The sequence below is a fragment of the Oenanthe melanoleuca genome, chromosome 20, assembly GCF_029582105.1.
Source record: "Oenanthe melanoleuca isolate GR-GAL-2019-014 chromosome 20, OMel1.0, whole genome shotgun sequence".
Classification (NCBI taxonomy): domain Eukaryota; kingdom Metazoa; phylum Chordata; class Aves; order Passeriformes; family Muscicapidae; genus Oenanthe; species Oenanthe melanoleuca.
The window spans coordinates 4,510,842-4,534,889 of NC_079353.1; the positions used below are offsets into that span (position 1 = coordinate 4,510,842).

At 39.0% G+C, this 24,048-nt stretch overlaps 1 protein-coding gene across 1 annotated transcript in view; it reads right to left on the minus strand.

Moving 5' to 3' along the window:
- Window positions 1–4,459: 4,459 nt before the first annotated feature.
- The window catches only part of TAF4 (TATA-box binding protein associated factor 4), a 36,462-nt gene continuing 16,873 nt past the window's right edge, over window positions 4,460–24,048 (minus strand). The window contains exons 3-16 of the mRNA XM_056507845.1: window positions 19,695–19,861; window positions 18,847–18,966; window positions 17,066–17,185; window positions 16,200–16,322; window positions 15,403–15,492; window positions 14,111–14,365; window positions 13,767–13,911; window positions 13,146–13,260; window positions 12,421–12,590; window positions 11,693–11,823; window positions 10,924–11,049; window positions 9,493–9,549; window positions 9,292–9,411; window positions 4,460–5,991 (exon numbers count right to left, since the gene is read on the minus strand). Of these exons, the coding sequence (XP_056363820.1) occupies window positions 5,824–5,991; window positions 9,292–9,411; window positions 9,493–9,549; window positions 10,924–11,049; window positions 11,693–11,823; window positions 12,421–12,590; window positions 13,146–13,260; window positions 13,767–13,911; window positions 14,111–14,365; window positions 15,403–15,492; window positions 16,200–16,322; window positions 17,066–17,185; window positions 18,847–18,966; window positions 19,695–19,861 (1,907 nt within the window). The 3' untranslated portion in view covers window positions 4,460–5,823. The remainder of the gene's footprint in view (window positions 5,992–9,291; window positions 9,412–9,492; window positions 9,550–10,923; window positions 11,050–11,692; window positions 11,824–12,420; window positions 12,591–13,145; window positions 13,261–13,766; window positions 13,912–14,110; window positions 14,366–15,402; window positions 15,493–16,199; window positions 16,323–17,065; window positions 17,186–18,846; window positions 18,967–19,694; window positions 19,862–24,048) is intronic.

The following is a 24,048-nucleotide window of genomic DNA, read 5'->3' on the forward strand; positions in this document are numbered from 1 at the left end:
TCACAGAGTCACCCTCACTTGTGTGTATGAAAAATGTGCATCTTTAATACATACAAAAAATATTTCTATAAATATCTCTCAATGTATGCATGTATTTATGCAGAGATATATAAAAAATAGCTATACAGACACACATATTTCATGTATTTATGTATCTATCCATAAATTAGGTGGGCTGGATGCAGGGGCAGCCAGACCTCCTGACCTTGCCTCCACAAAGCAACTTCATAAACTCACTCATCCAAGCCTATAAACCCTCCAAGACAGCACTTCCCATCTCAAGAATGTGGTGTTGGTACTGGGGGGGGGTTGAGCCCTCATCTTCTCCATGGCCACTGCTGACCACACTCACCCACCACACTCACCCTTCCCATCTCCCTGGCTGCTTCTGTTGCCAAGGAGATGGGGATGCTCACACAGACCTGCTTTGTGTTTTGTAGGTACCAGATTAGCTATTTTTGAGTATTTATTTATTTATTAAACTAATGGGCAGCACCAGGCACAGCCCCACAGTTTGAATGTGCTCAGAGCTTCCAGCTCACCCAGCCTGCACTCTCACACCTCAGCTGTCCACGTCTCTCATTTCCTCCTTTCCAGGTCCTTCATTTCCTCCAGCTGGTTTAGAGGTGTGCTCTAAATTGAGAGCTTGAAATATCTGTATCAAGAATAAGCAAATACACACAAAATATATTCCCACCACTTAAGTAGGAGTAAGTAGGAAAAGTAGGAATTTGCACCAGGCAAATAGAATGAAAAGGACAAAGTGGGACTGTCCCACAACTTCAAATCACACACCACTGCTGTGCATCAGCGTGGAAGGTCAGAATATATATTTTTTAAGGAACTTAATTCTTATTTCCCAAATATAAATTATCAGTCCCACCAATTCCACCTCAAGGTAAAGGGCCTTACCTCTAACTTACCCAGATTTTATTCCTGTCCCTGTCAAAATGGAACAGAAGAGCTGAACTCATTCAATATGACACGAGGATTTTCATTTTCACTGAGAGAGGCTGTGCCTAAACATCAGCACGCTGTTCTCCTGGGAAATTAGATATATTGTTCTTCATATTCCAATCTGCCATAATTGGGCAACTCTCCAACGTGTTTGCTTGAAATTAAAGCACCAAATGCATCACAGCAAACTAGAAAGCACTTGCAACCTTTTTTTTTTTTTTTTGGCAACTTGATTTTGTTATTGGATTGAAAAAGTACATAAGTGCTCAAGTTAAACCATGCAGTACTTTTACAGAGCAGTAAAAGCCAGATTTGTTATGCATTTATTCAGCACTTTCACAGCAGTATGGTACCATATCACAGCCCAAACGCTGCTCGTGTTGTTTGTACAAGTCCTCTCTTTACTTCAGAACAGGGAAACTCCCAAGAGGAAACCAAACAGGGTGCAACCCAGCTGCTTCCAGAGAATAACAGTAAATAAGCAGAGCAGGAAAACAAAGGCAAAATAAACTGTTTCACAGGAAAGTTATTTCTGAAGGGAAAGAACAAAGAAAGATCAGGCAGTGACTACGAGGCCTCCCCACAACGTGCCCAGAGCTCCCCTTGCCTTCCCACATCTGCAGCAGCACTGGGCAAGTTTCTCTCAGCTGACACAGGGAAACATGACTGAATTCCTGCAAGTTTTAAAGAATGTATTCCCTTTCTCTCACAGCTATATGGCATCTAATAAGACAAAACGAAGGAGCTCTGGCTTGTCCCCAAATGGCACAACCATTCCCAGGACTCCAGTGGAACAGGGGAGGGTGCAGGGTTTGGCCACAGCAGATTTGCAGGGGGAGGAAGATCTGGGCTGTTAAAATGAAGTTTTAATGTCCCCATTTGTCAGCCTGTAGGATATTCTAACCTTTGGAAGGATGGGTAAATAAAAGGCAGGTCAGCCATGGCAGAGCAGCCCTTAAGGTGCTGCCTTCCCTTTCCATCCCTCCAACAAACATCTCCCAAATCCATCAGCCTGGCACCTTCCACAGACAGGGAAATGTCACTTGCTAAAAAACCTCCTCAAATACTGAGGAGCAATCCTTGGGACTGCTCACATGGCTTTCCCAAAAGTTTCAAGACTGGGATCAACCCATACTACCTAAACCTTTCCCTCCTGGCACTTCACACCACATTTTAACACATCAGGTTGGCCTGTCCTTGCCCAAAGCCCTGCTGTGCAGAAATCCTGGCACAAGCACTGATGTCTTTGAAGAAGGAACCCTCCCACCCTGCACACCCAAGCACAGGGCTCTGCACACTCACCTGGGCAGGTGGATCCACACTCCCACGCTGCAGGGAAATGTCACTCCTCAAAGTGCCACCACCCCAGCCCAGCTGCCAGCCTCCCTCACTTACCCAAAGGTCAAGACTCTTCTCTGCAGATGGACAAACAGCTGTAAACCTAAGAAAATGGTTAAAGTTATCATTGGAGTTTTTAAATATTTTTAATTTAGACAATCTCAGAAATCTGGGGAAACTTCTTGAATCACAGGGAAACCTCCAATAAAATCTTAATTACTGTGAAATTGGTGCATCTCTCATTATATATTAAAAGGTTTCCTGAAAACATATATATTTAATCATAAACCTATGAAATAAGAAAAACAGGCTGAATTCAGAGTGCCATATTCTATCCTACTTGTTCTGATCAATTTTTCTGCTGGGAAAAGAATGATATCAACAGTTCAGCAACATTACAGCTATACAGTACCCTATAAAAGGTGTTAAAAAAGATAGGGAGACATCCAGACTTCTGTAAAACAGGGCAGAGAGCCCATTACAAGTCACAGACTTACAGGTAAGAGAGAAAGAACTTGTCCCTGACATGGGGCTGAAAAAGTGTGATAAAATAAAGGTGCACTAAACCCTCACTGACCCACACATAGAACATCCCAGCTGTGGTAAACTTCAGTTTTGGGGGTGCTGACAACAAAGGTGCATCAGTCTTGGTACAGAGTCCCAAGGAGAGGGGCAGTTAATTCTCTTCCACGTTCACCCTGTCTCTGGTGGAGCTGCACAAGCTTTGGGGCCAGGAAAGAATAATTTCTCTCTCTTTACAGGTCCCTGACACAGCAGAGGAGTGCTGCTGTACACAGGTATTGCCCTGTAAATGCTGCCCCCCTCAGCTGTGACTTTGAAATGTCCAACTTCTGAGCAGCTTCAAAAACAGTTAGGGGCTTTATCATAAAAAAACCCAAACCAACAAATAACAAAAGTCTTCAACTGCCAGGAGAACTCCTCACAAGAGCCAGTGTACTGTACAATAATGTGCCAATTTCCCAGTCCAAAACTCCATGAATTTGAACTACTGGAGGGAGGTGGATGCTACCAGCTTTTCTGACTAACAACAGGAACATTTATCTTTTAGCTGAGAAAAAATTATACGGAGTGAAGGGCCGCCTATGCACTCAAAACCAATTTTATTTAAAACAAAACCAAGAGCTCTCCTCTCACAGGAGATCTCTCCCTTCTCCCTTGGCCTCTCTAGAATATTTCTAAGCTTCTACTGAGCAGAGAGAGCAAAGTACAGCACACCATGTAGTAACTTTAATTTTTCAGTTTCTTCCCCACTTACCTGCCACACTTTGCAGACACTGTGCCCAGTCACTGCCTGGCCAGTGGTGATTAACAATTACAACCAGGGATGCTCTGACAGTGTTTTGGCCAAAAGTCAAAGGTGTTGCTTTCCACTTAATAACATGACACAACTGAAAGGCTGTTTGGAGTTTACAAACCAAGTCTTGGGGTCAGTGTCACAGGGTGTCAGGTGAGCACATCCCTTTAGGAGCTGATCCTCTTTTTCACAGACACTGATCTCCCACGGGCCTGCTGCCAGTGCCTGCTCCACAGCAGGGCTTGGGCAGCAGCCCGTGGACAGATTTGTCTGTATGCAAGGAATAATCACCAAATTCATGTATTAGCAGGATTAGGCCCTCAAAATTATTATGTTAAGTGGCCCATGAGAGAAGGAATTACAAAAAATACAACCCAAAAGCTACATAGTCAGTACAGAATATCAGATGCTTCTCAGATTTTCACATGGATAATCACAAGTGTCCCTGATTATTTTCTTTTATAATTGTTCTCCAAATTGTGTTTTATGTCCTACCTTCCTCTGCAAAACACTTTAGCTGTGTCTGAGGGAGCAGGCTGACCTCAGGAGAGGCTGTTTTATTAAACCTCCACTAGACAAACACAAAATATTTCAGATCCTTCAGACACCTTTCCCTGCTTAAAATCCAACCAAACCAAACCCACTCTGGTGTCTCCTGATGCCACTCCAAGACCCTTCAGACAACAATCAAATGCCAAGAGTCATGAAATCACATACATCCAAAATATTGAGAAAACAAAATAGTATAAAAACATCCCAAAGTGCATCTGTAGCAAACAGCATCCCCTCAGGTAGACTCATCTTTTACTGTACCAAGAAAAGATTTAGAGAGAAAAATACATTAGCAAATACAGATAAATTTGTTTTTAATAAAGGAGTTAATTTTCTTTCAATCCTATATAAAACAATAGCAATTAAAAACTTCATTTTTGAAAGTAAAATATTTACATATGAACAAGTAACTGTGCAAAATTTACATGAAAAAAAAATGGAAAGACAGGATTTCCTAGAAGACAAAATAAAAGGGGTGTAACAGTTGTCAGGTGTTGATAAAAATACTGATCAGCATTCAGTTTACACGCAAGAGTTAAATTCTACCATGAGAGTTCACACAAAGAAAGCCAAAGTATTTACAGTCATAAAAGTACTATCAATAGACAATTTAATACAATAACCTCTGAAAATATAAAGAACCAATTAGTATATTTGTAATAAAAAAATAGGTACAAAGAAGGGACTTTGCTCTGGACATCTTTAAAGTAGGCCCACAGCTTGCATACAGTCTTTTAGCAAAATAATTATAGTTTACATAGCCATTTTTATGTTATGTGCCAAAAATTATGTACAATTACTGACAAAATACACCAACCATTTTTCAACACTTGATTCACACTGAGAAACAGTCTTTTGATGATTCCTCTCAACTTTTGATTTTATTTAATCTAAGCTTTCACTTTAGCTAAAAAAACACAGTGCAAGTAAAATATATTTATGCTGAAAAGGTTTGTCTTTTTTTCCTTTTTTTCCTTTTTTAACTTTACAGCTTTACAAACTATAGCAAATAAAATGCATTTTTACAGATGCTGCTAAAACATTCAGAAGTAACCCTCCTTTATGGGATTTCAGGGCCTCTAATAAGCAATAATGTGATTAAAATTGAGGTTATGTTTAAAATTAACTGTATATCCCTCTAGATTTTGAGCATTTGGGGGGAAAGATAAATATTCTTAAAAAAATCAGTTTGCTTTGCTAACTGACTGTTTAAAAAAAAGCTAAATGAAATGAGGTCATTTGCTGTAGACATATGCCTATGTAATGGATTTAGTTGAATAAAACTGAACTAAAATGAACAATTAATGTCGAAACTGCTACAGGGCTGACAAAGGGTAGCTAGTTATTTGCTAAACGATTCCATCAGTCTTTATATATGGCTTGTTTGGCAAGAAGGCCACTCAATCAAGAGATGAGTTAAAATTTAATTGTCCTTTTATAGCATCCACAGGCCTTGTAAGTATCCTCACTGTTACAGAAATGTGTTTCTCTTATACTGAAGAGTTTATTTATAAACAGGAATATAAAACTGTTCCATGTAAAGAGGTGGTTGTTTTTTAAACAATATCCCATTCGCTTGTTACAAAAAGGCGTAATTTGCAAATATATTAAAAAATGTCCTCAGGCGTCTCTCCGTCAAAAATACCTTGATCTTTTCCATTTTACTTAAGGAATGCTTTGTATAGCAATAGTGAATGGCTTGTCTCTCGCTCATTTTCTAAACAAAATATGAGGTCCCTGAGGTTCACCCGCGTTATCCTTTGTCGCGTAAACTGTCTGGTTGTTCCAACTCCAGAGCTGCCTGGGACTGCTGCACTCGAACCAGATCCCTGGAAAGCACAAGAACAGCTCAATCAGTCCATGCTGCAAGCATTCCAAAACTTTTCAGAGAAAACATGTGATTTAATAGTCAGGAAGCTGTATGCTACCAGATTAGAGATTCTCTTCCTAATTCTGAAGTTTTCAGTAGCATTCAATACAGACAAAAAAGCCCCAAAGCACTGTCTATATTTTTAGGATGGAGCTAAGGATGGGCAATCCCAACAACTAAACCAAACAGAAAGGACAGGATTCTTCACAATTCCAGCACGGAGATGCCAAGCGCAGCCCTGGAGCTGTGGATGAACTGGGGAGCAGTCCTGAGGCCTTGAATCATGCCCTAGATCCCCCTGATCCCCACGGCAGGGTGCTCTCCTTATGGTGACAACAGCTGTAACCAAACTCAGGACTGTATCTAGGAGAAGCTTTCCTAGACACAAGCACACAATCTCCAATGACCTCTGAATGCTTCTCCACCTCTCAGCATGACACATCCCTCTGGCACACACTGCGAGTTCGGCGAGGCGGCAGGATAAACAAGCAGCATATTATTATATCTATCACTTTGAAAAGAAGAAGAAAAAAGCAAAAAGCAGAAGGAAAGAAACGCGGCACGGCAGGGCAGGGAAGGAGCTGCAGCCGCGCGCAGTGCCCAGCAGGTGGCGCGCGCGGAGCGCAGCCCAGGCTGCTCTCCCTTCCCAGCGGGGAATTTTCGTTTGCTCACAGGTGATTCACCTCAACCATGAATTCTTCAGGAAATTGGTTCTATTTCGCTGGCTCAGCTACGCATTAGTTTGTCCCTCCAATTTAATTCACTATCATAATGTTATCTTTTTTTTTTAATGGAAATTTTATACTTCACGACACCAAACACATTCCAGGTAGTGAATAAAGACTTATCTGCCCCTGAGTTTGGAGAACTTTTAAAAATTTTTCTTAAAAAAAACCACTCCAGACTTGAAAAAAAGCCCAAATTTAGAGTGGTGCATGAGCCATGTGAATAAGCTGCTGAGGATCCCACTAACACACATGAAAATAATGTATTTAATCAATGAATATTACTGATGATCAAATCAACCTAAACCTGCACTGGAAATGATCACACTGGGTTAGCAGAACTCTGCTCAGTGCAGATGAACTTGCTTCACCACAGTGCTAACAGGAAAGTCAGATTTTTGATTCTCAAGCATTCTGCTGAGCAAACACCAAATCACTTAAAATCCTGTAGTTAGGGTTGCTCAAAGACTGGATTTTCAAGGGATACTTTAAGGCACTTTGACAATTTGGCCATTTGATTTTCACCAGCTTCAGTGGAAATTAAAAGATGCAGGAAAGTATTGTATGCTAACTAAATTTTCTCACATACATATGATTGCTAGACAACAGAAAGAATGGCTGGAAGGGGCTTTATTCTTGGGTTTTAAATATTCTTTAGTGAAAGCTCAAGCCTGAGCATTATTATGTAGACCATAATACTTGAAATGCAAAGGTAAAATTTCAGGAGTCTTTAAAGACACAGAATTATGCATGGAATAAGTTAAGAAGCTTTTTGGTAACTTTCAGTAAAATCACATGGACATAAAACTCTCAAACTGCCAGCAACCTGTTTTGTTGAATTTGGAAACAAAACAGTGCAAATACTACTTAGAAGTGATTTTACATGTAATTAAAAGTCAGCATTTGTAGACATCAAAAGCTTCCATTTGCAGAACTGTGTCTAAGTAACAGCAAACCTTATTTTCCACACTTCTTGTAATATGCCTTAACCACAAACTGCATACAAATGGTGACAAGTGGAGCCCAATTTAAAAATGTCAAGTGACACAGCAGCAAAAGCACAGCTGTGAGTATCAGATCAAAGGCAGCTGCTTCTTAATTAAACAGACAAAAAGATTAGATTTCCAGGGAACCTGCAGTTAATTGGTTAACCAGTGATTAATCCAAGATAACTAAATTAGTCAGATTTAGATGAAATACAAACAAGTGTTCACAGGAGATGCAAAAAACATCCCATAACCTAAGTGACATTAACAGACCATTAAGGTGGCACAGCTGAGCATGCAGGAGTAAGCAATACCAACATTAACTCTGCATGAGGTACTTCAGCATATTCCTCTGAGACAACTTCATTTGTGTACACATCTATCTTTGCAAAGTGCCCCATTCTGCAATTTTCATAATTTCAAACCACATCTATAAACCCTTAATAGAGTAATTTGTCAGCTTATATAAAAACAAGTCTTATTCTCAGTAGCAGACATTTTACTAAATTTCAAAACTTAAAATTACTTTAGAAGATGCTCAAGAGGCTTGATTTTTTATAAACAAAAATAACATTTGCTAGTATTCAGATTTTTCTCTACCGTTTTATATCAAGCACATGTAAATTATTGCTTCCAGCAATTCAGTACAAACCAAGGTGAACTCTTTTGAGGCTTTTCTACAGTATAAATGCTTTAGCACTGGAAACTCAGAATGCTCAAGGACTAATAAACAGAATTATTAAACTATTACTATTCTGTCACTTGCTATCAGACACAAAACCCCACAGGGAAAAATCCTCAAATTATGAACAGAGATTTTGGTCCAATAAATGACAATTTTCAAGAATATTTTTCTCTTTTCAAACATTAGAGAAATCCCACATTGAACGTCTCATGTAGAAAGCAATTTTATGCATTTCTTGTTTATTAACTTGTTTAGAAATACAGCAGACAATCCTGTACCAGAATGTAAATTAAATGGATCAGACACTGAGCATTCCTATACCTAGTCTGCAGAGAGTTTTTTTAAAAGGCAGATTCAACAGCAGAATACACAGAGGATGTGCAAGAACATCCTGATTAGATGGAACTGGTCAAACTGATCTGATGTGGAGACACTAAATCTAAGGCCAAGCAACTGCTGAAGAGAGAAATTAGGCAAGCTCCTGTAACTTGAAGCTCCTGTTGTCAAATTTAGCAGTGACTGAATTCTACCAACCCACCCTACCCTCATCATTACTCTGCACTTCAAGTCAGATTGGTTACAAGCACAAAAATCTTTCCAAAACTATGGAGGTCAAAAAGCTGATACTTGTCAGATCAGATATGGTTTTTCTAACATCTCTCCAGTTCCATGAATCAGGGAATGACCACTTAGATTCTATTCCCTGTGCCACTACAGGTGCTAAAATTGATCCTGGCCTTGGAGTGAGCAAATCTGAACACAAAACACTTCTGGCTGCACCACAAACTGGGGACAAAGCTCTGAACAGAAAGGTGTGCACAGAGGCTGAGGCAGCAATACCAAAGGTGACAGTGATACTGTACCTCTGTCCCTGATCCAGATCCTGGTGAGTCTACTTTCCTTTTCTTCCTGGGACCGATGGCAGCTAATGCAGTCAGGTTGGCATCCCTCTGTCTCATTTGTGCGAGCTCTTGCTGCTGCATCTGTGTGTGCCAGAACAAGGATGGGTCATTATTTCTCTTTCAACTTCCAAAATACAAGGTGATGTTAAGCTCAGCACTCACCTCCTTGGCCTTCTGTTTCAACCTAAGCTGTTCTGGATCTTCTTGTCGAGATCGAGACTGTGTTGGTAAAGGATGAGCAGGAGGTGGTTGGAGGAAAAGAAAGAAAAATTAATTCAGTTACAAAAGCAGTTAAAGATTACATATGAAAGCTTTTCTTAAATTTCAGCAGGAAGCAGGGAATATCTATCACTCCCACAGAGGGCAACAGTGGTAAACAACTTTTAGAAATTAAAAGTTTTCCTTTTCTTAACATATCTGTTTTTGAAAAAGGCATCCCATTTTTCTGCTTTGTTAAAGATAGCAAAGGAGTAGCCAGACAATTATGCCTTAAATGCAACCATTACAAGGCACAAATTACACAGATCTGTGAACTGAATTACACACTTTGCATATGAACAAAGGAGTCAGACCTGTACTTTTTGGAACAATTCCTCCCCTTGCTGGGTAACCAGGCACTTACTCAGAGTAGATATTTCTGCTACACCTACACACACAGGTCAGGCTTCAGGCTGAACAGAGTGTGCCTGAGTGACCCAAGACCATTTACATCAGCAACTGCCCATTTTCACTGGGCACCTGCAATTCCTTGTGTGTGTCATAGTTTTAGAATAATGAAATAATTTAGATAAGACCTTTAAGAACATCAAGCCCAGCTGTTTCCCCAGCACTGCCATGCCCCCAAGTACCACATCTACACAATACTTCCAAGGATGGTGACTCAACCACTGCCCTGGGCAGCCTGTTCCAGGGCTTGACAATCCTTTCAGTGATGAAATTGTTCTCTATATTCAATCTAAACTTTCCCTGATGCAACTTGAGGCTATTTCCTCTCATCCTATCAAATCCTGAGTGCTGTTAATCCCTCACATTCTTTAGGCCAACAACAAAATAAATCTGGATTTTGACACTGTCAACTCATGCTGGATCACAAAATTAACAGAAAACATAGGCTGTTTTGTGCATTATTCCTAGGGTGCTCTAATCTAATCATATTAATTCTATATTCACTGAGTAACACCACAGTTTAATGTTCACATTCATGTTTACATCAACTGCTTCCTATTGATTGTATTTCTCCAATTTGTAAAAGCTTTCTGAATTCTACTTCTAGTCTTCAAAATACCTGTAACCTCTCTATTACATTTAAGACTACCACCAAGCTATAAAATTCATCTTTCCTTGCCAATGCAAAAACTAAATTTCAAGACTCCCTTTAATTTGGGAATATGCAATGAGAGTGGCAAAGAACCTGTTTCCCATGATTAACAATGAAAAGCAAAACTGAGCTCTAGTTAAGAACACATTCATCAAGTTCCATCTTCGAAGATTAGTCTTCCCCTTCATTGCAAGTGTTTCAGAATGAAAAGAAACTCTGCAGTTTTGATGTCAAAAATGACACTTTGCAAACACGTGTGAAAGCCAAGCACTTGCCTTTGCTGCGCGCATTAAAATTTCCCTTTCTTGTTCATCTTTACGCTGCTTTTCTATTTGATCAAGTTGTTCAAAGAACTTGAGCTGTGCCCGAACGTCACTTGCTTGTTCATATCTTTCATCATCCTGAAAATACAGCAAATATGTTTCTCATTACTCCCTTAAAAACAAAGCTGTTAACTTGTACTGTGCTGGGGAAGAACATACACATTCAAAGCTCCAATGTTCACTTTGTCCTTTTCAGACAAATAGCAGGAGTATATTTACACCAGTCAAACCAGCTAGAACTCTTAAAAGCATTTTGTTCTATTCCATGAATCATCAGATTTTGACTTCTAAACTAATATCATCACAGCTTTAACCTCTCAAACATATTTCATAGAGCTGTGTGGTTTTTTTAAATGCTGCTCAGGCATTTGCATCTATTAGGAACACACATCTGTCAGATAGCAGTCTCCTGGGAATTCAAAGCAGTGCTTTTATCTGTCTGACTCTACAATCACTCACACACTAAACATTTGACATAATAAATAAAGGGGAGGGCACAGCTTCTCTGCATTTGTTTTAAAACCATTTTGAATATGCAAGACAAAAAGTTCCAGTCACCCATGTGTATTAATATCTTAATGGAAGGTGAATCAGTCAAAGAGAATAAACAACCTGATTTCACAGAACAAAGAACACCTGAACTCCTGCATTACAGTCAACACCACAGCCTGCTGAATTTGTGCAATTTTGCCATTTGATTTGAGCAATTAAATACAGTTACCTTGTAGGAAATATTCCTTTGTTGAGCAGTCTCTGATAGTTTTTCCACGAGGTTTTGTAGTCTTTGTTGTGTAGCATGTGATACGTAGCTAACTACATCAGGATGGATTTCTGTTATTCCATGTTTTTTACCTACAATCAGAACACACGTGGGTTGCAAAAATCATTTTACAATACAACTAAATATGAGTATAATCTTAGTCATAGAAATTTAAATCTCTTTTTCTAAATATGATTTGCAGGTTTGTCTCAGACAAGGACTAAACAGGAAATTAGAAACATATTAAAATTCATATTAGCTTAACAAAATTGACAATCTGTTAATAAATGCTGTGTAACAAAGAATTCAGATTGCTTTTTGTTCCACCATCAATTCTAATTTACTAAGTAAAGCTGATAAAAGTGCTTCTGGAATTATTTCATTGTTTGTGTCATGCTTGTTACACCTTATTAGTTTATTCAGTCAGACTTCCAGCCAGATTGAGTAGTTCTTGATGTTGAATTGCCACCACTTTAAAAGGCAAATCAATGTTTGTTATTCTTTGACACTATTCTACTTTCATAAGACAAATGATTTCCCAAAAGCATCTGAATAGACCAGAAAATACCAGAAGGTAACATCTCCAGCAACTTTTAATTATTCAAACCAATTTCTATGTAAAGTGCCTTAAATTAAACCCAAGAGTAGTGAAATTCATTTTTATTAATGTTCAAGATAAAAGAACATACCTATTTCTAATATCCTTCTTTGCAAAGGTGCTGGGAAAAGGAAGGTTTCGTCTTTACAGGACCTTGTTAATGTGCCCACGAGCTCAGAGTTTGTTGCCAATATCCGAGCACTTTCTTCTGACAGGTTGACTCCAGCCATTGATGCAACATCATTAATGTCATCATCATCCCTTAAAGGAAGGAAAATTTATTATAATCATAACATTTAGTGCTTATCTGCATACACTGCTAGGATACCACAGCTGCATATAATGAATTCCACCATAAACCTGAATACTTAATTTTACATTTTATTTGCTTTTCTGATATAATAAAATACAGCTCATTTATTTGTAAATGAGAAATTACTGCTTTGACTTCAAAAAGCACTAATTTTGTACTTCCTGTTTTTTCCAAGATCCTTTCTTATGTAATGTTTCAACACCTTGAGAAACAAGAGACCAGACAAATCACTGCTACAAAACAATAATCTGCCCTCACCACTAAGACAGGCTGTGCATCCGAGTAACTCAAGCAGAGCTGTGAGAAGTGAAGGAATGAATTCCACTTGCTTGTCTGGGCAGGAATTGTTTATGAGGTTCAGTGCCAACTAAATGCTAAAACCTGTCTGACACGAGTATGTCCAGTGCTGTTTCTTGAAGTCTTTAATGAAGAAGCAAATCTGCCCCCAGACAATCTGAGTTCAGCTGCCCAAGCAGCACAAGCACAAACATACAGTTCCTCACCTAAAAGAGCCTCCCCCAGGTTCTTTCAGTTTATTCTTCTGAGCAGCAGCTACTTGTGTCGAAACAGTGGCAATAGCTTTGTTTCCAGGTAATACTGCTGGTTTTACCACAGGTACTGCAAGAAGACAGACAGGATTTGTACTCCATCAATAAGAGTTCACACGTGCAAGCCAGTCACAGGTAGTTATGGCAATAGGTCTGGTACAAAGAGTTGACCTCAATAGCTTCTGTCAGCATTTCACCCAGGTAAAAATGGGACCCTTCCCAAATAATTGCAGCAGCCAAACCATTTCTCTGTCAATGCTGCCCTGATGGATCTGTACCCCCAGCCACTATGGCACTACACAGTAGAAAATTTTAGCAGTAGTACAAACAGGGCACTTATGAACTAACATTCACAGAACCACAGAATGATTTGGATTGGAAGGGACCTTGAAGATCAACTTGTTCCAACCCCTCTGACACCTTTCACTAGAGCAGATTGCTCCAAGCTCCATCCAACCTGGCCTTGAACACTTCCAGAAATGGGGTATCAACAACTTCTCTGGGCAAGCAATCCCTAAACCACACTTTAGGTAATGCTATCAAATACAGCATATCACAAGTATCTTGGCCTCTTACCTGTCTGAAGTTGATTCAGTTGGATTTGAGGAGTAGTGAGCATAATACGACTGTGTGGTTGCCGCAATGCCACCATGGGTGTCTGTGTCAACGTGACTTGTGGAGGCCTTATCAATGCCCCTGCTTTTTGAGACTGTTGGATAACCTGCAAATAATAAGAAAAAAAAAGAACTGTAAATAATCTGAGAATCAGGTGGGAAGAACAAACCCTAAGAGCATTTTAACCAAGACACAATTTAAGTTATTTTTTTCTCAGCTCTTTGATTGAGCTAAACCACCAATTCAAGAAGCACTATCAAAATAACCCCAGTGCAATAACAAACGCTGCACTTCAGCTCACATACCAGTGGCGTGGACTGTCCTTGTTTACTGACACCAACTTGTGTGGGCTGAGTGAGGCTGATGACGGGCTGCTGGAGGGTACTGGTGACAGTGGCAGTGGCCTTGCCTGCCGTGCGCTGCACTGAGGAGCTCAGCAGCACGGCCGCCGCCGACGGGATCGTGGCTATCGTCGCCTGCGTCGTCGGCTGCTGCTGCTGGCTCTGCTGAATGAAAGCTGCAGAGTCTGGTGTTAACTGTCTCAGGGCAGGTAAACTCCTCTGAAAAGGGGAAAGAAAGAGGTTTGTTGTTTCAGCCTGGCTCACACAATATTAATTCTAAACAAGTGATGCGTTTTGTTCCATTGGATAGGTCTGTGTGCACCTGAGGAAAGGTAAGCACACAGAAATACCAACCTGCTCCTATTTAATAAGCAGGACAGAGGGACAATACCTTTGGGATATCATGGGCATCTGGGCTATGCAGCCTACCTGGAACCCCTGGTATGTATTTAACAACCCAAGCCCATGCTGCCTTCCTTGACTGTTGTCCTATGGCTCATAAGTTGCACTGGAACACCGGAGAAGATTTCAGAATAGCCCAACAGAAACCACAGTGTCCTAGTCGCTTCTTAATTTAGTTGTTTTCTTATGGCAACAATTTTGTCCTCAGGAACAGCTCAAGGTTGAACAAGCATTTAAGAACCCAGAAATGTCAACAGACACCTACAACTATAGTACTTAATCACACATTAGTCAAGCAGTTACATTCTTACCATTCAATGCTGTTGTATTTTCACTGATTTCACTGATGGTAAATGTTTTGCAATAAATACTAATTTGAGATTTGTCCAACTACTATAAAATTTATGTCAAATGTGATTTATCATTGGGAGGTGACAAATTTCCTGCTTCTCCAAATCAGTTTACAGCACAGGCAAAACTTGCCCAGAAGGTACAGTTTTCTGTATCATTGAATCCCTTTGCTTTCTAAGACTAAAAAGAGAGCAGTAAATCAATTCATAGGTTTTTGGTTTAAGTCATAGAAAGAAAACTTTTCTGATTTCTCAAAAGAGCTACGATGCATCACCATGGCAGAAGTTACATTACTGACTGTGCCAACGAATGAGAATAACAAACTCTAGGAACAAAGACACAAAAAGTATTTTCTAAGGAAGCAGGAACCTAACCAGGCACCATTTAAAACTTCCTTTAACATCATTATGGAATTCCACCTATAATGGCAAAAGATGTGCTTGTATTCATTGCTGCTGATACATAAGCACAGAGATAAAGATAGAGTAGTGAAGATAAGTTACCTTCAGGAAAGGCACAAGGTAAGGTTGAGGTGAAGAATTAAGTTCTCTGTAGAGCCTACTGGTAAAGTCTTCTGGTTCAATTTTTCCATCCTTCAAAACAGAAAATCCAAATGAACAAACTTGTAGAAATTAATTTTTACTGATATCCAACACCAATTAAAAAAAATTTCAACTTCCTGACGTACTGTAAATAAGTGGTTTTATCACTCCTCACTATTTTTAGTTACCAACAGTTTTATGGTAATAAAAATTTTACTACAAATTTCAAGTTTTAAGACCTAAAGACCTCTGGCTACTGCATGATGGAATACACAGCTTCACCATAACTTAAAGGTTGCTAACAAGTAGCCTAAGCAAATTTAGTATTCACTCTAGAAATATTAAATATGTCAAGTTTTTATATTAATATCAGGCAATGTTAATCACCTTTTGGTAAAAACTTGTGAATTCCTACAGTCAGCTATTGCAGCAGCTGTAGTGTTTTCCCTCAAGTATGTAATACATCTTTTTATTTATTGTTTTATCAAAATGTAGGCTTTAAAGAGCCACTACTTGCTCTTACCACCTACACTTCAACAGAACTCATGTTTGCATGCATGAATATAATCAGTAATGTCTTAAACTTAATGCAAAATTTATGTATCTATTTTAATTCAGAAGAGGCAAAGTTAATTTGATTTACCTCAGATTTTATAAACCCCATCCTCTGAAGAAAAAAAAAAACCCAGAGAAAACCAGTTTTGAGTCTGAATTTACCCAGATGCTTTATTTTACAACTTTTGATGAACTTTCCTTACCAGCAGGTTCTGTACTAATTCCTTCACGTTAGCCGCAGTCTCTGAGGACTGTTTTCCAGATGATGCCAGTTTTATTAATGTGGACAGAAAGTTTTTGCATTTCTTCACATTTTCCATAGTTTCCTTAGAAGAAAGGGTAAGAGGAAAACAGTCAGGAAAAGGAAGACAAACTCCTCTTAATACATGATCTGACTATATATTCTGTGAAATCAAGTCCTTTAGTTCATCAGTGCTGAGTAATATTTATAGATACATGTCCCTCAGCGCTTAAAATATAAACAGACTAAAATGATTATTTTGCTTCACATATACATATGTATTGTACATTTTTGTTATCAAAATTTAAGAAATTGTGATTCTTCATGAAATTAGGAAATAACAAATATTTGGAGAATGGATATTGTATATGGGAAAAATATGTGTTTTAGCAGGACAAAAAATAGTAATGCTCTTGCTTCACAGGGCACAGTACATGAATTCTCCCTGTTTTGCAATCCTGGAAATATGCAACTTGAATCAATCAGTGCCAACTGCTTATCCCTTCTTATATTCATTCTTCTCTATAGTGCTGAACAATTCACTGTACCATAAAATATATCTAATATATTTTTAAATGAGTGCTTTAATACTGTTACAGAAACAAAAACACTTTGACACCTATCAAAACTCAAGTGACCTGTACCCATACCTTGTAAATTATATGGCTCTATTAAAGTTTACCTTTTCAAGGTCAACAGCTCACAGACTTCCTAACTTCCTTCCTTTACTAATCTCCACACCCATCTGTGTTTACATCTGTGTGTATATATGCACATCATGCATATGTGAGTGTACAAAAAGAGATGTTACATTTCTCAGTATCTTACTGTGGCAGCAGTGGAGGTGGCTGTTGTCCCTTGCACTGTTCTCTGAGGAGTTCCAGTTTGTACAGCTGTTGCTGTCCCCAATGTGGTTGTTTGTGCAGTACCACCCAGAACAATCTGAGGCTGCAAAGAATAAAAACAAAAGATTATTTTCCTTGGTGCGTTCCAAGAGCCTGTCTTCCTGAGCCATCAAACAGCAAATGAGCCACAGGGCAGCAGAACACCTTTCACAGATGCTATAAATAAGTTGCTGTGTGTGTGAGGTCTGGTGCAGTGGAAGGAAACAGCCACCAGATGGCACTAAAAACATTCGAAATGGGAATTCCAGACGTTGATTAAAAATTGCGCGATTTTTGGTCACTGAATCAAATACCATAAACACAATCTCAGCCAGTGGGGTTCAAAACTCAGCTAAAACAAGAGCAGATTTCCTGTGAATTCTACTTATCTTTTTGCCTATGTCATTACATGACATTTCCAAAGGGAGGAATTTCTAAAAAGGCACAACTGACACAAAAGCTTGGGTCTTACCAACGTCTTTGTGATGAACAATGGGACAAAACATTTTTCTACTTTTGTAGACAAATTGGTAATTTGAAGTAGAAATATCAGCTCCAAAGAATCACCATTGCAAGCAAGATCTTCTCACATATATAGCTCATTCATGGGCTTCCAACAGTCTAATTATTAACAACCCTGTCTGAGAGAGAAATTTCTACCAAGCTACAACTGACACCCAGAATGCTCACAAATCATTTGTAAACCTGCTCTTTATATAAAGATGCACAAAAATGATGCTCCCCTGCTGCCAAAGCTAACTTTATTGGTATTCTAGGAGAAACTAAGGGAGATAAGGATTTCATTTGCCTCATTTTTTTGAAATCAGGATAAATGAAGTCCATGGTGTGCTCATTACAGCACAAAACATGCAGATGGAATGATGCGTTTGTTGTTTTTTTTTTGTCCTGTATAAAAGCAGTGCAAATTAAGGAGACTCAGTTAGGTAAATTAACTCTTAGATTTAGAAAGATCACTGGCATAGAGAAAGGCTCTCTGAGAGGAAAAATGTTAACTGGATGCATAGCAAAACCTGCATGTTTTAAATTAAAACTTTCTAATCCTGCCTACTCAAATGGATGAAGAAAGCACAAGGAGACAGATTAGGCGACAGCAATCATATTGTATCACTGCAGCCTGGGAGCCATGTGGAGAATTTCACACTCTTGCACTGTTTTTTAAACTCTCAACATCTGAAAGAAAATTTCCAAGCAAACCCAAAATGAATAGAGGCCAGCCCAGAGTGACATCAGTCTCTCTGTGAGTTATCAGTCTCCAGAAGGACACAGACCAAAGCAGAGATTCATGTGAAAGGGAGAAAGCTTTGGGAAGAGAAGGCTGCCAGTGCAGTCATCTTTGCAATTGTCAATTTTGCTGCAGAATTCAGAGGACTGCAGATCCATCACAGGAATAACACAACAGCCCTACATCCAAAGGGAATTCTTGTCAGTTCCTTTAAGCAGAAAGCATAAAGGCATTTTATTTTAGTCAGCTGTGTCATTGTACAAATTAAGAACACAATACCTTTAAATAGAGATATGTATAGGTGTAATATGAAATAATAACAATATTAATATAAAAATTATACCTGTACATCCAAAATACACACTGAGACCTGCAGATGTTTTAGAAAGGCTAATCCAGAAGGCACTTCTTCCCTGCACTGAGCAACTGCATGTCTGTGTGCCTGGCAGCCTCATGCACACATTACCTCCCTGCACACTCACTTGCACAACCGGGGGACGCTGTAGCGTTGTCGTGGGTTGCACTGTTGTTTGAGCCTGAGACACTTGCTTGATGATAGTAGTTGGTGTCACCTGTCGTGCAATAATGGGTGTTCCTGGAGCCTGGGGAAGAGGGAAAAACATAACAAACACATCAGTTAAATACCATCTGCTTTATCTGGTGCTCTGGTTCTGCATTATTACAAATATCAAAGAATGCATCTGAACCACTAGAAAACTCTGAGAAGGACTTTCAGTCTTGAACTTAATGCAACTGTCAAAACCTCAGTGTACATATATCCATATAATTTTTTTTCTTTTAGTCTTGTATTTATTCTGAGGAGAAGAGTTGTACACATTAACCATATATGGTCTTTTTTATATCAAAGTTTTCAACTTAATGAGATTCAGATACATAAAAATACTTTTTATGAGTAACAGCCAAGCTGTAACAGAATTAGGAACAAAATGCAATGCCTGTGTCTTGTGGAAAGTAGATTTAGATCAGATATTTGGAAGAATTTCTTGGCTCTGAGGGTGATGAGGCCCCAGCACAGATTGCCCAGAGAGGTGTGGATTGCCTGTTCCTGGAAGTTCCAGTTGGGATGGGGCTTGAATCAACCTGGTCTAGTGGAAGGTGTCCCTGCCCACATCAGGAACTGGATGAGCTTTAAGGCCCCTTCCAACACCTTTCCAGCACAAACAATTCTGAGCTTCTTTGAGTCTGTAAGAAGTCTGTATATCCCAGTTAGATCTATGGTTTCTTCAAATCACTAGTACCACACCTTCCTTTCTTGTGTATTCTTCACAGGGAACAAAGCAGTTTTAGCAGCACAACTTGCTGGACTGACCTGCACTGTGGATATCTGCACTGGGGGTGCACTGGTAGGTGTAGCAGGACGAGGAGTCAGAGTGTTCTGAGGCTGAGACTGGGCATGTGCCTGTGCCTGCATCTGTGCCAGGGCTTGCTGGGGGATCATCAGCAGCTGCCCGTTCTCACTGCGCACCAGGACCATGCCTGCAAAACAGAGAGTGGTCAGCAAACACACATCCTTTGCAAATACCAAAGTACATAGCTTTGCATGTTCGGTTTTTTTTATCCAAGTTGAGTACAAATGGAATTAATGTACTGCTGAAGGACTAGGCAGCTAACAAAAGAGGTTTAAAATAAAAGCAAAATACCTAGCTGCATTATGGCATTTGTCTAGAATAGCTTAATATCAGAAATACTCTATCTAAATGCTCAGTATGGTGTGCATCAGAACATAGCCAGTTGTATCTGTGCCAACCACAAATATTCCATGGGACTAGAAATAAAAAGGAATCTTCCTGTAAAAATCCTACCTGCTCTTCACTAAGAAATTATGAGACACTACAAATAGAAGAAAATCCTGCCATTCAGCAAGATTCCTGTTAGTTTGTCTTTAAGAAGGGAAGAAAAATAATCAAACCTAGGCTTCACCATCAACAGCAACACAACTGTCTAAGTTCTAAATTAATTTCCCATAACCAATTTAGTAATGAAAGTGGCTATAAAATCATAATCCCTCTCATGTGCATCAGCAACAGACTGCACTGTGCCATGTTACACCCCAAATGAAAAATAAAACAGAGAGGGAAATGAGGAACTCATTCCCTGCTCAGTCACTCAGATCAATACACTTAACCCCACTGGGTAGCTGTAGGGAACCAGATTTTAACAGGCAGATTTTCAGAAGTGATTCTCTCTTCCTTGAAGGCATAAACAAGATCTGGACAACATGGACTGTTTGCCAAGAGCTCCTTCATTCAGCATGCCTCATGAAGTCCCTGAGAGCCTCAGGACCTTAACAGTTCTGAAAAAGCCACCTAAGGAAACAAACTGGGCACTCAAAATTAGTTGGCTTTTCTCAGCAACTACAGGAAGAACCATCGCCATGAAAATCAAGAGGCACTAGTGAAATCAGAAAGTTTTTCTTAAGTGTTATTCAGTGAATCAAAAGCCCATACACGCTCCCCAACAGTATCTGGAGATGTGGTCTATTGCATCTCAGAGCATGACTACTTCAAAAGAATCAAGCTTTTATTTGCTTTTCTGTTCTGGTGAAGTGCTGAAATGTTTACAGACAACGCCTTAAACAGTTTTCTTGGACAGTTTTACAAGTAAACTGTAATATACTGATTCTACAAAATTCATATACTGATTTCTGCAAAAATGAGTTCTAAAGAAAAGCTTTAGTTGGCTTGCCCCTAATTTTTTCCTTACATTCTCGACATTAACTCTCTTTTAATGAAGCAGAGTCACACTGAGATATTAAACTAGTTTACATCCAAAATGTGACTTCCCATCAGAACCTATTTAAAAGTGTTAAGGTGGGACCCATAAAGTGCTATGGATAAGTGTTATATCTAGAAACAAACATCCTCAAAGTGTTTTTCTGTAAGAAAGGAGGAGGGGGAGAAACTTATTTATTTGCAGACTGTAGAAGTAAATACTCTTTGTTCAGCTGTCAAGTCCAAAAAACTACTTTCCAAGCCATTCCAAAATGTAAGGTCTTTTCCCCTGTAACTTATGCATGGAAAAGTATTTCCTTTAAAACAGCAAAGGCACACACCACCATCACCTCCATCAATCTTAGGAGAACTTAAGGACCTTAATAGTGAACACAGAGCTTGATCCTGTGGACTGCTTATTGGAACCATCACTACTTTCTCACCATCAGCCTAACACTATGGGGAGGGGGTTACCAACAAAAGACAGAGAAACTTAACATTTTAAAGACTACAGAATGCACCAACAGAACCTGGCACCCTCTTCAACATGCAAACATAAAATCTTGGGAAATGAACTCACATTGCTCATTTTTGTCATCCCTCAACAATCAGCTAAAGCAGCTAAACCCTGAATCAGTGGAAAATTTCAATATTATTATAACTGAAATCACCAGTACAGCAGAAATCTGATTAGAGGAGCTATTTTCAAGTGAACATCAAATATTAAGCTTGTTGAGAACTATTTGTTTCTAGCAACTGAAAAGGCCCCATACCTATGCCTGAGCTTTCAGAAGTTCTTAAATGCCACAGAACTAAACTGACATCCCATAACAAACCCTTTTTCCTAAAGTTCACCAGTTTGGGTGTTCCCTAAGAGATCCTAAAGTTAACATGTCATCCAAATTCTTCAAACAGCTATATATTTTTTTCCTTAGAGAAGACAACATAATTTTGGATAGGGGGGCATGTTTAATCTTCTTTCTCAGTGCAAAAGTGACTGAAGTTATTTGAAAGCACCAAGGCAAAGCAGCTCCCCTGCAGATGAGACTTTCATGGCATCAGGCAGAGGCCCAGAGCTCTGTGATACCTGTTCCTGTCTCCAGCTCAACACACCCATCTGGCTCAGCAATGTGTCTGCACCACACACCAACACACCAGTACTGTCTGTTACTGCTTTGCTCCCCAAATTATGAATGAGGAGAGAGGAAAGAGGGGAAATAACCATGAAGTGAAGGTTCAACACCCCTGAAGTGCAAGCACATCTGAACAATGAAATATTCTCCCTGAGCTACATGCAAAATTAGAACATGCCTACACATTAACATAACACAACTGCTCAAACAGACAGTTGAAAAGCATATTAATGTGAGCTTCAGAAAAGATATCAAGAAAGTTCAGGTTTTGGCAGCAGACAGACAAAACAATCATTTGTAATTCAAACCCTGACTCTAAGAACTACCCTGCTAGATTTCTAACTACAGGAAGTCTGAAGTACTTCTTTCAAGTATTGAAGTCCTAATAAAAAAGTAACTCATACAAAGCCACAATTACATCTGTCTCTATTTAAATAGTTCTTTCATTCCCACTCAAATTTGATACACAGCTATTTTTAATTTATATAGTTCCTCACATGTCATTAAGTCAGCCTCTAGCACTGATAAATTCCTGTGCACACAGGCTACATACAAACATAGACAATTAGTACTATCTGACTAGTCTTGCATAAACTTTAATCACAGTATGATATGAGACATTTTACCTGCTTGGAATGTTAGCTTGTTCGTGTCTGGGTGACTTTAGAAAAGGTGTAAAAATTCAGAATCTGATGAACTTGACATTTCTATGCAGAAATTCTCCAGTACTATGGTGTGAAGTCTTGACTGAACACAAACCACTACTCCAGCTTGATGGGAATTCTTCAAAAAGGGAGATGGAGCTGCTCTCTGAGCTTCTCTCTCCCCAGTCCAACTACAGACTCTTTTCCAATCCAATTAGTTAAAAAAGGAACTCACCAACCTAAAACTATACCCAAGCTGGCATTAAGTGGGTTTTCAGTGAAGTTCAGAAGGGTCACTGGAGATAACTTGATTATGAATTAACAGCAATTCCCATTTATCTCCTACTTCTAAACATAATCACTGTGGGACTGTAATACCCTCTCTCTCCATCAATGAATCTCAGTTAACAATTCATGCCAGTGGAGAAGAGGAAGTGCTGACTACCACATGTGTAGAAAAAGAAATTTCTTTCCAAAACTTATATTTAATATATTTAAATACATGTAAGTATCATAACCTCAAACTCCAATGCATAAGGCTGCAAATGCTGAATGAAGCAGGACAGAACTGACTGCCAGGTATTAAAAGACAGCTAGAATTGTACAACTTATCTGACTGTTTTAATTAAATTCAGCAACATATTTAAAGATGGAAAACATCTTTCTGTTTTATCAACCAGGTTTTTGTTCCTGGATTAATGGATTAATTACTATTTGAGATCAAACAACTAATAAACATCACTGGAAATGTTCAATTAGAAAAAGGTGACAATAAAACTTGGCCATTTTAAATATCTTTCTGCCTTCTTTTTCCTAGAAAGTCTGATCACGTGTACTCTAAAATCATATTCACTATTAAAAATGCAAACATTCAAGAATTCTTTCCAAGTCTCTCATTAAAAAACTAATTAAAATTAAAATTAATTACCATTTTTGTTAGAAGTTAGATGCTTAAAAGAATCCTGAAAGAGGTTCATATTTTAGTTTGAATTAAACAATTCATCATGGCTCCAAATGAAGAATTAACAAAACTTAGTTGGCTCTTTCTGATGCCAAAAAGCCTTGTGTTCCTGACCAGTACAGTGGTCAGATCACATGTTCTTGCTGTCAAGACCTTCCCAGATCAATCCTGTTTACAAGACTGTTTGGGTTGGGAAGTACCATCATTATGTGAT